Source organism: Aquila chrysaetos, chromosome 6 (assembly GCF_900496995.4).
Source record: "Aquila chrysaetos chrysaetos chromosome 6, bAquChr1.4, whole genome shotgun sequence".
In the NCBI taxonomy this organism is placed as follows: Eukaryota; Metazoa; Chordata; class Aves; order Accipitriformes; family Accipitridae; genus Aquila; species Aquila chrysaetos.
This window is the reverse complement of record NC_044009.1, coordinates 8,468,630-8,482,510: the sequence shown is the minus strand read 5'-3', so window position 1 is coordinate 8,482,510 and position 13,881 is coordinate 8,468,630. Positions and strand designations below refer to the sequence as shown.

At 42.7% G+C, this 13,881-nt stretch overlaps 1 protein-coding gene across 23 annotated transcripts in view; it reads left to right on the top strand.

The window, feature by feature from the left end:
* The window catches only part of EIF4G3 (eukaryotic translation initiation factor 4 gamma 3), a 150,482-nt gene that overhangs the window by 100,823 nt on the left and 35,778 nt on the right, over positions 1-13,881 (top strand). For all 23 annotated transcript variants that reach the window (XR_005932617.1, XM_030017828.2, XM_030017829.2 and 20 more), the window contains 3 exons: positions 1,976-2,833; positions 10,147-10,235; positions 12,119-12,368. Coding sequence is in view for 22 of the 23 variants with exons in the window: in XM_030017828.2 (XP_029873688.1) it covers positions 1,976-2,833; positions 10,147-10,235; positions 12,119-12,368 (1,197 nt within the window). In the remaining variant the exon portion in view is untranslated. The remainder of the gene's footprint in view (positions 1-1,975; positions 2,834-10,146; positions 10,236-12,118; positions 12,369-13,881) is intronic.

Sequence of the window (13,881 nt, the reverse complement as noted above, 5' to 3'; positions counted from 1 at the left end):
ATTTTTGCTGTGTGTTTTATCTTTTGGAATTCGGGATGTTTTTCTAGACGCTTCAATTTTTTTTTTTTTTTTTTTTTTGAGCAATCTTGTTTGACTTAAGGGAGAAAATATCCAGGCAGTTGTTTATAGTGAGCTGTAAATGTCAAGAATGCTCCATGAGTTGTCTGCAAAGGATGTTCCAGAAATCGGAGGTGACGCATTTTCCTTTCTAAACCAGTTCCCGTGTCCCTTTTTCTTCCATGGAGTCTCCAGAATCAAAATCAGCTGTTGGGATACTTTCTCCCATCTTTTTTCCTCATTTATCATCGTCTTCCAAAGCCATCTCCCAACGTGCCTCATTAAGTTGATAAACTACTGCTTTGGCCGTGGTCCTCGCTGTAACGCTGCTGGGGCTGTCAGCAGCTGGAAGCAAAAGTCTTCATTGCTCCAGCTATTCCTAAAGATGGGGCTTGATACTCCAAGCGGTTTCAGATCAGTTCTCCTTCAAAACCCCTTTCTCCTTCAGCCTGTCTGTTGAATAAGCCTCAAATGGAAAGCCAACAGAGCTGGAGAAGACCAAGCAAAGCCATACCTCTTCAATTCTGCCTGAATTCTGATGATTTGGGGTTGGTTGTGGCCTTCGATTTCCTTATCTGAGCAGCATTTTCCAGAATTACTTTTTGCTGTCGTGGCAGTGTTCCGGAGGAGTTCCACATTGCTTCAGTGCTCAGAAAGCCTTGGGGCATTTTGCGCTGGTGGAGCGGAGCAGAGCTCCCTCCCTGAGGACAGATAAAAGCTGACCTTGTAATAGTGATTAGGAACTGAACTGTTGAGTCCCTGCCATCTGTATGTTGACTTTGAGTGATACCTGTCTCATCCGTCTTGCAGAGTTGTAGCACGGAGGCGCGTCTTGTCATCAAATCGGAGGTGGGAGAGGGTGTAGTAGAGATCCTAAGAGATCCCATAAAGCCAAGATCTTTTAGGATCTTGGCTTGTACTTTGTTCAAAAGAAGTGGGAATAAATGCGGTAATTGGAGTTGCAGCAGACCTTTGGGAGCTCCGTGATGGTCATAGCAGGCATGGTATCACAAAGTCTGTTGCTAATCACAGGATAAGTACAGGGACATCTCTGTGCACAATATTTTGGGGGTTGGTTTGACACATGCATATTTCACTGTGCTTTTGCCACCCTGCTCGATACCCTCCGACCACAAACATCAAGAGGTAATGGTGCTGTTCTTTGATGGCAGCTGTGCTTAAATCCCTTTTTGGCTTTGCTTTCTTTGGGAAAAGGTATCTTTGATGAAATTTAGAACAAAAAAAAAAGAGGATTGTGTCCTTTAGTCTGCTGTGCTGATGGGTGATGGACTTGAGAAATAACAAGTGGAAAAATAAACCAGATGCATCACACGTTTTAGTAATGGCGTGACACATGGCATCCGTAAAATAATGGCCCATCACCAGTCATGGAGTAGCTTCCCTGTTTTACAAAGAGGGAGAACAGTCACAGAGAGCACCTGCAGGTTGCCGGTGCTCTTGCCAGCGTCTCTGTTTGCCTGCATTTTAGAACATGAGTTTGCCTAGGTCTTGGTGTTAAAACCCTGGGCTCCTTTGAGGCAGAATCCAAGTAAAGCGTATTTTTGTCTTCTGTAATTTCTGTCAAGAAAAATTCTATTTTCAGCTGCAGAGTTTCTGCAAAAAATCCACATTTTATAACATACTTATATGTCTTTTCTGTAAAAGATGGCCATTTACTGCAAAGCCTGTGAAAAATAGAAGCAGCAGTTGCATTTTCAGATTTGCCAGCTGCAGGCTGTCTGGACTTTTCCTTTAGGTGCAAAGATTAGCTTCGGGTGCCTCTGGTGTCTTCCTCGGAGCTTCTTGAAAAGTGGGCAGAATGCAGGCAAAGGGAACCAAGGTGGCTTAGATACAGTGGAGGAAAATGGAGTTGACTTGCTGTTTGTAATGTTGGCTTTTTTTTTTTTTTCTTTCCCAGAAGAGAAGCCAAAACCAGATCCAGTATTAAAACCTTCTTCTCCAGTCCTCAGACCAGAAGCTACTGGGGAGAAAAAAGATCAAGCTGGCCAGACGACGGAGTCCACCTCAGTGGAAACCCCACCAGAACTTCCTCTTGCTCCATCGCCAACCCCGGCTGCTCCTGTTGCAGTTGTTTCTACTGCTGCTGCTGCTGTTGTCACCGTTACTAGTAAATCCACATTCACAGCTGACTCAGAGGAGAAATGTGAACTCGCTTCCCCAAAAGAGGAGGCAATGCCTATATCTAATGCCGCACCCTGCACAGACACATCAGACCCTTCGCCAGCAGAAGAGGCTGATGCCGAGGTGTGCAAGGAGCCTAGTAGTGTAGCATCTAGTGATATTCTAGTGACTGCTAGTACTAATCTAATTAACGAAATGAATGGAGTTAGTGAAAAAGTAACTGCTGCAGAGAGCGTAGTAGATGTAGCCCAGATGGAAGTTGCGCCATTGACTGTTGAGTTGGAGACACCAGAAGCACCTCCAGCAGAAGTGGAAAGCGTGCCATCTTCCAGTGCTCTTCACGCTGCTCCCTCTCCTCCTCCAACCCCACCTCCCACCCCTCCGCCTCCTTCTCCTCCAATTTCTGTTGCTGCTGCTGCTGCTGTTACCACTACAACTCCTTCTCCGCCTCCTCTTCTATCTCCTAGTGCCCTCCCTGTTGTTCAGGGAGATTTAGAAGGAGAGGAGAGCACAAGAACTACTCTTAACGAAGAGGTAAAAGATACTGAAAAGAAGGAAGAGACAGAAGCAGATGGGCAACTGGAGGAGAGCATGGAGGCTCAGAGTTTAAACTTGAGCAAGAGTCCTGTCCCAGGTAAGCATTTGGCACCGTGGTTGTGTGCAGTAAACTGGAGGATGAAGGAAAGGCATCCTTGGGGTGGTTCTTCCATCAGATGTTTCCATTTGTATCTGCCAAAAAAAAAAAAAAGTCTGATCCTGCTGCATGACCATTACTGTGATTGCAAAATGCTAATCTTTGTTTGCAGAGACAAAAAAAACCCCGTCATAATTGTTCATAAAAGAGGTAGATGATGTGGATGTGTGTCCCAGGGTTGGCTGGGTTCATGTAAGCTGCCAGCGTTTTGCTGTCATGGTGATACAGAGCAGCACTCCCCAGTGCGTTAACGGGATAATTCAAAGGACGCTGCTCTTGTTTTCTCCAAGATGACTGGTCGGTTTGAGGACCTGTTGCTCTGGATTTATCAGCCTGCACCTAAACCAGATTAACATTCAGACCCTGAAGCCCTGTGGGTGAACCTTCTGAGCCAGCGGCTTCTGGAAACCGGTGGGGTGGGATTTTTTCCCAACTATAAAAATGTGTCATGGTGTTACTAGATGTGGGTAAATGACATGAACCATTAAAGCTCTTCCAAACAACGGAAGCACTGAGTGTCACACACCTCAGTCTGCCCAGCCTTAATTAATGATGCATCTGGTTTTCCTCTGCAAAAGTAACATGTAAGGGAAATTTCCCCCTTCTCCTCACTCGGCTCAGCTGTTCTCATTTCACTATTCTTGAAATTTTCAGAAAACAAGGTGCTTGAATTCAGGAGGCATAAGGACTTGTCACAAATTACTAAAAATTGAAATTTCTGTAGCTGCCTTTTAAAATCCAGGCTATTTCTGTGAGCGTTGTTACCTGCCTTTGGTTTCAGTGTCCTATCGCATCGCTGATTTAGCATTTAATGGATTAATATAGACGACTGTCTTTTTATTTGCTGTATTTTCTATAGAAAACTGCTTTTTTTCCAGGACTTCCTGGAAATGAAACTGTGGAAAAGAAGTTAAACCAATCAATTACTTGTATTTAACTGCTGGGGGGAGTATAATGGTGGCTATTATGCACGTTAAAGCATTTAAATGTGTCGTGTCTTTTACACCCTGTTTCGCAGTCCTTTCAGAGCTGTGAAGCTGAGGTGGTTTATTTAAATATATCCTTTGAATTTGGTGAAGTTTGGACAAGAAACAAAGGAGAAACAGTAGGTTGTGATTTGGATTTTTGGGTTTTTTTTAAGTAATATTTAAAATGGGGGGGGTAGTTTATTCTTTCATAAAAGTGATAGATGCGTAATGGCATCAGTAACATCTAGGGCTACACTCTGCTATGGATTAAATTAAATGAAAAGCTGAGATTGGCCTTGTTCCATATTTGTGTAATGCTGCACTAGGTCAATATGCTGGATCTTAAATAAAATCCAATATCTGGAGAAGATCAGAAAGATCCCTTCACTATACCAGCCACAGGGGGATATTTTCTGTTAATCTTTTTCTATTTTTATTTTACTTAGGTCATTTCACTGCTCTGGCACTTGTTCTTTCAATCTGAGCTACTTCATAACACAAATTAATTTTCTGACAAAGTGGAGAAATGGGACTCTTTCTGTAAATAAGGTTTTACACAGCCGGGTTCCAGCTTGCAATATTATTGCTTGCTTTGTAATGTCCTGTCGTTTAAATTAAAAAAAAAAAAAAAAATTACTTACAGTGTTTTGGGCTTTTAATTATGCAGAAGATTAATTTTAATGCTCTAATGTCATTAGGCTAGACAGTACACATTAGCCAATAGATTGGCTTTGGCAACAGAGGAACAAATATTTCTCAAGTCATGTAAAAGATCACTTGAAACTTTGGTTACTGTTAAAAGCTTGGTACTTCAAGGAAAGCAAAATACTCTCCAAGTCAGTTTTTTGTGCTTTACCCCTTCTTCAATGATGTATAACTGTATTGCATTTCTCTGCCAACCTTTTCTTGAGCAATAATTTTCCAATTCTTCTTTGGAGAGAGGAAGAGAGATTTAAATAATGTAATCTGAAGGTGACTGCTAATTCAGGCATCTGTCTAGGCTGAACAAGGAATTGCACATCTCTGCCATATGCTGGAAAATACAGATGCTGAACTTAAGGAGCAAGGAGAAAGGGCTGTAGTATTATATTTTTTTCTTGGACTAAAGGCCACAAATCTTTTTTTATGATCTCTGGAGTTACGATAGAAATTGGGATAAGGGAAACTTCCCAAACACGTGGTGGTAAGTGTGAGCTCTGTGACTTCTAAGAATATTTCTTTGGGGTTTTCAGAAGTGTGTACTTATTACAGAGCAGTTGGGTTGGCCACAAATCATACCACTTTATTCCTTTTAATGGTAACTGATCTGATTTGACTGGGAGGCTACTCAGACCCAAGACCTCTAAGAATAATCTTAATTGCTGCAGAACTTACTCCTCAGTGTCCTTTTCATAGTTTATAATCTGGCCTGCCTGAAAATGTGGGGTTTTCTGAATGAGACATTAATCCGCCTCCTCCCTGACGTGGTGGGGCAGTACTGTTGAGGTTTGCAGGTGTATCCCATATTTTGTGATGGAAGCGACAGCTTTTCAGGGATGAATGAAATTATTTGCTTGTTCCTCAAGCGTTTTACAGAATACACCTTCTATCTAACAGTTGGAGAAAAAATACTTTTATTTTTTGTTCCATCAAGCTCTGTATAGAGAGAGAAACAAATGTTCAGACCGCAGAGGCTTTCCCTTTAACATCTTTATTCTCCAGCAGTTCTTTTTTACAGCTTAGGAAAATGAATTTTTCAGTGTTTGCAGGAGGAGTCCGGAACTGAGCAGAGCTGACCCTTTTGGGATCTGGGGGAACCTCTGCTCTTTCTTTTCCACTGGCATCAGGTCTCCATCAGATTTCCAAGGTCAGAGATTGTCTACAGGAACACCTCTGTTATACTCTTCTTATTTTGCAGAAATTGGAGTATGCTTGGTTTTCCTTTTTTATTTGGACTATATTCTATCTGCTTTTAATGTCTGAAGTTGTATTAGCCTGCATAATGAAGATAACAAATTTAGTGCTTCAGTCTCAATGTCTGATAGTAGCCGGTTCATCCACAGCCTGTTCATCAGCATCGTTGGTCTTGCTTATAATCCCCTATGAAATGGGGAAGATTTGGTGGGTTTCAGAGCATTAAACCACTGAGAACCGCAGTGTTTTATTCTGCAAGCAAGATGTTGTACCTGGGTGGATGGTTTCTTGCTGCTGACTGTGTTTCTGTTCTGAGCATTCACCAAAACGTGGGGTTAGAGGAGACACACGTTCACCCTATTGCGAGTGTGCAGGCAACAGATCTCATTCCCTGCCTGCTCAGGAGCGATTATCTTGAGGTTTTCAGGATGGGCAGAGCTGTTACCTGCAAAGGACAAGAGCACGCAGCTTTTAAAATAATTAATTACTACTCATCTTCATTACAAGGAAAAAGAAATACAGATATTATCAAGAGAGGAACTCGGCGCTCAGCCTGCAATCATTACTAAAAACATTGCTCCAGTTAAAAGTCATCAGCGACACGCAGTTGCTTTTGTTACTAAATTCTGTTTTTTCCCTGGTAGCTTTGCCATCTGTGGTGAGAGACCAGCACTTCTTGGGGAACAAAACAGGAAAAATTTTTTTGGTGGAGTAGAATTTCTAAAGAACAAGGCGCTACCAGAGACTTGAAGCCTTTAGGACATGCTCTGAATGCCTGCCTTTGATGTAATCTTTCTATCATGGCTATTACGAGAAGCAAAGAGGAAAATTAGAGATTGATGTCTGTCCTAGGCAGAACTCCTAGGAACATAGGAAGCCAAAAGAGCTTAATACGCATTGAATTCAAAGGGCTGTTTCTTGCAGAGCTAATTTATGAGACGTATTTCAATATAAAGTAGCCCAACTGACTGTGAGTCCCTGGGTTTCTTAGCTGTGGAGGCTGTAACAAGCAATTTGGGGCAGTAACTGGAAATATCTTGGAGAAATATCTCCAGCACCCAAAGCCAAAGAGCCGGAAACATAAATCAGGTATCGCCTTTTTCTTGATTTGCTGCCATAGCCCACTGGAATATATTTTCTTTCCCATGAGCTGTAAGGCGATGGTGAGTCTTTGCTTTGGTTTTTAATGGCACATTGGCTAAAAAAATAAAAATATAAGAGCTGGTATTAATTTATGCTTAGCAGTTGGCACCCACATCAGAGAGGAGGCTGCCTTCTCTCTCTGGCTTGATGGGTTGTGGACTTGCTGGGGTGGGTATCGCCTGCAGAAAGATGTTCCACTGAAGAACATGATGTAGCTGGAGAAATGGGTTGAGGTGGCGTTAGGGTCTGCTGAGCAGATTTCTCCAGTGGTGATGTTATCACCCATAGTGATGTCTGGGATAGTATGGAAATAAGGATTTTGTTAATCTTTCCAGTCCTAATGTAGATCAGTATTGTCACTCCTGTTACTGCTCTTATTTTTGTAAGCAGTGATAAACAAAGAGCTCACGGTGTTGGTTAAGCAGCAGTATGCTGGGTCTGCAGGTGTCCCTTCTCCAATGGAAAGAAATTGCCGCCTAACGTGTCAAAGCGGATTGAAAACAAGCTCTGGAAATGTGTGACTGCAGGCAAAATGAACCTCCATTTGAGAATGAATTTGATTATTGGTGTGCATGCAAAATGCTTAATTTGGGGGGACAGGAAAATTGAGAGAAAGACCAGAAGTGTCAGGAGACCTCCCTTGCCGACAGCCAAACTAGACATGTTACCTTTTGGTTTCAATATGGTTGACGTTGTGCCTCACAGCTGAAACTCAATTTTCAGATAGCGCAGTTGTCCTGGTTGGGTTTTGGGTTTGGGAGAGATGGCACCTAAACTCACTTCAATTTTCTAAGCATACATTAGCATAAATTCTCCTATTGAGTCAGTTCCTGTAGCAGAAATGAGAACTCAACAGAAAAAAAAATCTGATGTCTGCTATTTTAAGAGGGGAAAAATTGAGCAACGTCTCTAGAGATCTCGCCGGCGTACCCCAGTCAGCTCTGAAATACGGCTGGGTGTTAGTATGGAGTTACAGGCTGCAAAACTACAGGGCTAAGCGAAGGCTGCTGCTGTGTCTTGGGATTAAAGGCAAGCGTCCTGCCAAGCATCCTCATGCAGGGGAGCCCCAAAGCAGGAAAAGGATCTGCACGATTAAAACAAGGCAAAAGCTGCGAGACTGGTTCAGGAGGCTCAGCAGGATTGCATCCTCTATGTAGCTTGCTTTTGCCCCCAAAAAAGGTGAAAAAGATGCATTATTGAGAAGCAATAATGTTAGCATCCTGACAGCTGGGGAAGGAAACACCCCAAACCTTTGCTGACCCCAAATCCATGACCCTGAGTTTATTTCTGTGCATTTAAAAATGAAACATTTACACCGTGGATGTTTTCCATAGTGTAGTTTGAGCTTGAGTGGAGTGAAGTTCTGTAAAATTAAAAACTTTGGGGTTAATCAATTAAATTACTTGGTTATGGCAGTATTTAGGTCATTACTGTGCAGATGTGACCCCCTCCTTGAAGAAATCCCCCCAAAGTGTGGAATTGGCATCACCAAACAAGAAGGCATAGTGTCTTGGCAGTGGGGCTTGATGTCCAGCCTTAAAACAGCAGGTTGACTTCTGAAAAGCACTAAATTTTCACTAAATTTTAGCAGATTTTGTGGTGGAGGGAACTGTGGAGCCTCAATTAGGTCCATGCTTTGCTAAATCACAGAAGTTACCACCTGCGTGGACACCTGGTCCTTACCCAACCCCGATTTCACCCCAAGGCGGTGAGAATAACTCAGCTATTCTTGCGAGGGTACAGCGAACTTCTGTTGCAGTAATAAAAGCTAATCCCCGGTTGCGTAAGGCAAAGCCATTTTGCAATCCATGTCTGCTTAGCCGTTTCTCTACTCTCCTTTGAGCCCCAGGAAATTCAGGGTTACTGCTGGGGCTCTGCCCTGCTCTTAAAGCTTAAAGTTTGTCTGTAGAGTGCTGTGATGGATGAGGCGTGTGGGACTCGGAGTTTGGGAGACTTGGATGATTTTTTTCCAGCTCTTCCATGAGCCATGAGTTCTGTGAATGACCAGATGATGTTTGAATATTTGAATTAGACGACTATTTTTTTTTTTTTTAACTAACGTTTACTTTTGTGGTGTGTAGCATGAAGATAAAAATCTTATTACCAGCAATGATAGCTCCTGTTGTGCTTTGGGTTGGGGCCAGTGTGCTGAGTGTCGTGATTTCCACAGACCGCAGTGTTTCTGCAAGTCCATAGTCACTCTCCAAACAGAGGAATGCTGTTAAGAAGCCGCTGAGGCTCCTACATATCTTTTGGGGCAGTGGGAACGTAACAAATCCGGTTTCCTCTTTGCCCATAGGAACAAAGTAGGCCATTATTAACGCTCTTTTCATTTATCTGTAGTTGAAGAGCCTTTCAAAATTGTATTTTATTGTGATAAAAGAAATGCGCACTGTGGTGTTTTTCTGTAGTATCTGTTAGAAACCAAAGGCTTGAGCTGGAAATCTGTTTGCAGTAAACTTCAATCATGAAATCAATTCTGTTTATGCTCTGTGTTAAATATGCATATGTGCCTAGTATCAGAATTTAAGCTGGTAGCACTTGCAACAAATTACGAGCATATTGGATTAATGGTTTTGTCTCCTCTTAATATATTGTGTGGTTTCTTTTACCCTTTGGGGGGCTAAAAAGTGATTAGAGTAAATCACTGCTGATCTTAGAAATATTATATGGTGTTTTCTTTGAATTGGTTGGCCAGGGAAATTAATGAATGGTAGAGTTGTTAACCTGCTTTTAAATTGAAATATAAATCCAGCTCAGAAGAGCCAGCAGTGCTGCAAGATTGGAGGAATTGTCCTTTTGGATGAGATACTGGAATTTTCAGCCTGTTAATGGTTATAGTCCAGATGATGGTTAATTCTTGTAATATTTCTTGAGAAAAATATGTTGGGAATAACCTTCACTCCTATCCGATACTTGATCTTTCAAAAAAATTCAGTTTCTGAAGGTTTTCTTTTGCCCTGCATGATCCTTATACTGTTGGTAATAAACTCCTTGCTATCACAAGCACCATTTCGAGCTTGAATGAGCAACTTGTAAAACAATTACCGTGTTTTAATGTCACACTAACAATTGTGTTATTACCACATTGAAACAAAAAGTGGTTATATGAAGCTGAATCCTCCACAAGGCTGCAACTGCTTCATTTTCCTGTATGTAAAACCAGCATGCGAGAGGGAAGTGCATCACCCACGGACAAATTTGCTCCGTATAATTTAGTGTTGTAATAGATGTACGCTTATATTGCAGCCCAAACAGCTGTAACTGCACCAAAGACGTGGAAGAAACCAAAAGACCGGACCCAAGCCACTGAGGAGGTGATAGAGGCGGAAACAGAGGTAAGAGGGAACCACAGTCTTGCTTTATCCAAATTTAATGATGATGTTGCTCTGTTTAAACTGTATTTTAGACATATTGCTTCCTAGTTGTCCTGCAAGGATCCAGAGCAGACTTTTGGGGAGGGGGGTGTGGAACTGTGATGTTCCCCAGCATTTTAGTTTGTTCCCTGTTGAAGCTCTTCAGTTTTCTTCCTTCTGGCCTAATTTAACGACTCCCACCATTCAGGAACATGTAACTGCTGTCCTTCCAGCGAAGGATGAGCTAAAAGTGGGTTTAAATCCCTTAGCACTGCCCCATTTGGGTCCCAGGCCACTACAGTGACATTTAGCAGGTAGTTCTGCTGCACGGTGATGTCACTGTGATGTCACAGCCGAAGGTTAGTTTTCCTGATGACCACCTGATGGAGAAGCTGGGAAAGGAAAACGCTGAAGTTTTCAGGCAAAGCCACCTCGACAGTAATTAGATGAGTAAAGAAAATCTCCCTTGCTGCCATTCTGGTAAGGATATTGCAGGAGGAACCTCTTTGTTTAATGTCCTGGGTAAAGTTGGGGTTAGAATAGATCACAGAGCGGGTAAGAGAGTAAAAATGTAAAAATTCAGACTGCCCTGTGCATATATAAAACCTGATGTTGTCCAGATGTCAGGCAGAGAAGCGTTGCTTCTTCACTCTGAATTTTTGTTTTATTATTATTCCTCTGCTATTTCCTCCACAACTTTCCCTTACCACAAACATCGTTGAACCTTTCCGCTATAAAAACATGTTGCTGCAGAGTAGAGTAAATCTTGAGTCTAGTGGACCGTACTTCATCCTTTGTAGAAGCAAGCGTTTGCAGCAGATAGGCTCATTTACACATTCCAAATGGTATATAAATGCTTTCCCCTCTGTTTGTGGGGGAATAGATGCTTAAAATGCTCACGTGCAAGGTATCACGCTGCGACAGCTGGTCTGTGCGCAATGGAAAAGCTGATGATTGGGTAATCCAAGGAAATTAAAAGCATCCCTGTGCTCGTTTTCAAGCCAGCGAGCGAAGGATGTCGCTGGGGCTGTGCCAGCAAGTTTATGCTCTCTGTACGTTTTCTTCATTATTTATTGGAGGAGTCTTGTCTCCTGGACCACTCTGTGTTTTCACTGATGTTAATTTTTCAGAGTATTCCCTTCAAAAATCTGCAAAAAGCATTTTAGGTTGCGGTGCCCTCAGGTAGGGAGGCGAAAGGATCGAGAGCCTCTTCCGGAGCATCCTCAATTAAGTCTTTCCTTTGTTTAATGCTTAGGCTTGTTGGAGTTTCTCCCAGGAGAAGTGTGTTCCTAACACCGCCTCTGTCTGAATGCAGAATAAGGCTGTGTCCTTGGAGAGCTCTAAAATTAACAGCCAGGGATACTATTAATGCTTTTCCTGAAACCGAGATTCTGAAATTGTGGCTGTATGTCACGTTACCTTCTTTATCGGGATCTGCTGCAATTAGCAGCATACATTGAAAGGAAGGATCCCCCCAAAATGAGCGTGGCGTGCCCTTTAAGGTGGCTGGTGAGCTGCAGGAGAGGAGAAGAGCGGGGTTGCCTTTCCAGGCTGAGATTGCTCATGGCTGTCGTGCTATAGGGCTTAACAGTTCCTTCCATCCGATCCCAGTAGCTCCTGGGGTTTTCACGGGCAATGCTAAGCCTTTCCAGTTGCACTGTTAAATATCGGTTGGTTATCTCCGGGAACAAACTGATAAATCATCTGGCTGTTCTGTATGTTGTTCCATATCGCTGTTTAAGATGCATATGTATTCCTGCTACGTGCAAAAATGCTGTATGAATAAATGAAGAGCCGTTTCGTGTGCTTCGAATTTTGGCAGGGTGTTTTTAACGTAACCTCTGTGTTTCCATCTGTTGCTTCAGCCTAAAGTAGAAGAGGAACTTTCAGGTGACAAAGTACTTGAATCTGAACAGGAGAAAATGAGCCATGGGTTTCAACTGGAGAGAGACCCCTCTGAGCTTAAAAAAGTGAAACCTGTGGAAGAAAATGGAGAGCAGGAAGCAGAACCTGTCCGGAACGGTGCCGAGAGTGTTTCAGAGGGAGAAGGAACTGATGCAAACTCAGGCTTCACAGAGAGCTCCAGTGAAGGGCCAGTGTACCAGTATAAACCAGGTAAATCCTGTTTCAGACTCTTGCATGTTTGCTTAGTTTTCTGCCTCCCTCCTTTAAGGGCTGCCAACACCCCGTGCATCCTCCCTGCAGAAGGAACGATGTTTCCAGTGGGGCTGGAAGGGAGTACGGCATTTCACCATGTCAGACTCCGCCAGGATCCACTAACCAACAGGCTCAGAGGGACCTTCTGGGGGAGCACGAGAGGAAAGTTGTGTTTCTCTTGCTGGTGGTAATGAACAGAAGAGAAAATCCCGGATTCCTTGAATTTATTGCACGTGTGGATGTTGGCTGCAGCACAGTGGAAATGGCAGCGAATTGGTTCCCCTGCGATCGACAGCTGAGGACGATCCAAGAAATTCCATATAAGCGGACATACTTCTTAAATAAGAGATTTGAAAGTTCCGATTGGGTCCTAAATATGAGTATGTGAGTTTATACAGATTTAATTTCCTGCCTAAACAGTTGCATAGATCTTCAGGTTTCTAGAAGAGTAAGGAAAAGAAAAGAAACAGTATGTGGTTTTCAATCCAGGCTCTGCTATTGAACTGTGAGCATGCAGTTCTTTTGATAAAATAATTCAAGTGCAGGCTCACAGGATACAGTCCTTTCGTTGCTGCTTAGCACTGGATGTAGTATTCCTTAAGGGGTGTTTTTGTTATTTATTAAGGTATTTAATTTGTAGACCTGAACCTCTATTAATTCAACCCATTAAGAGGCCTTGAGACCAACTTACTTCTCAGTTGCTACTAATTTTTGAGCCATTTCTTTTTCAGGTGAAGCTCTCTCAAAATAAATTAGTCATTTTCTTAAGAGCTCAGAAATTAAAGAGTATAAAACAAAATAAGGAAGGACTGTGAAAGCCTGGACAAGGTATTGGGAAGGAGCACCACTGTTAAGTGATTACACTGCGGTTGCTATTTCACCACTGCTTTGTTCTGACTAAGACCTGAGTTGCTTTTCTTTTATTAATTTGGTGCTATTGTATCACTAGGAGAAAATGTAGAGGCCTCTTGATAGTTTACCACACACTTATGGTAGCTTACCAGTTCATTAGTTAAGCACATCTTGAAGTTAATCCATAATTCATCAGCTGTCTCTCCGAAACACTTGCTGCAGTCAGAACGATCCCAGTCGGCTCTGGATGTCCTTTCACTCAGCTGGAGGGGTTGGATTGATCCCTTGGAACGCAACACGCATCCGACTTGTCTGCTGTGAAGCAGACCTGGCCACTTGGTGCAATAATCCTCTATTTCAGCTCTGCCCTTTCTAAAAAGGGGGATTTTTGCCTTTTGGTCGACTATAGGAGGAATTGTGTGTTACATCCCAGTCTCTCCCCTCGTTGGGGATCCAGAAAGCCTGCCTGTGACGCTGCCCAGCTGCTTTTCACCTTAAAACAGCTTATTAAGATCTTTCCAGGAGGAGAAAACTACATATAAACTGTTTCTTGTTGCTGTCGGTACTTTTCCATGATAAATGGAGGGTGGTGTGGCACAGTGGATAGGCAGCTGGCCAG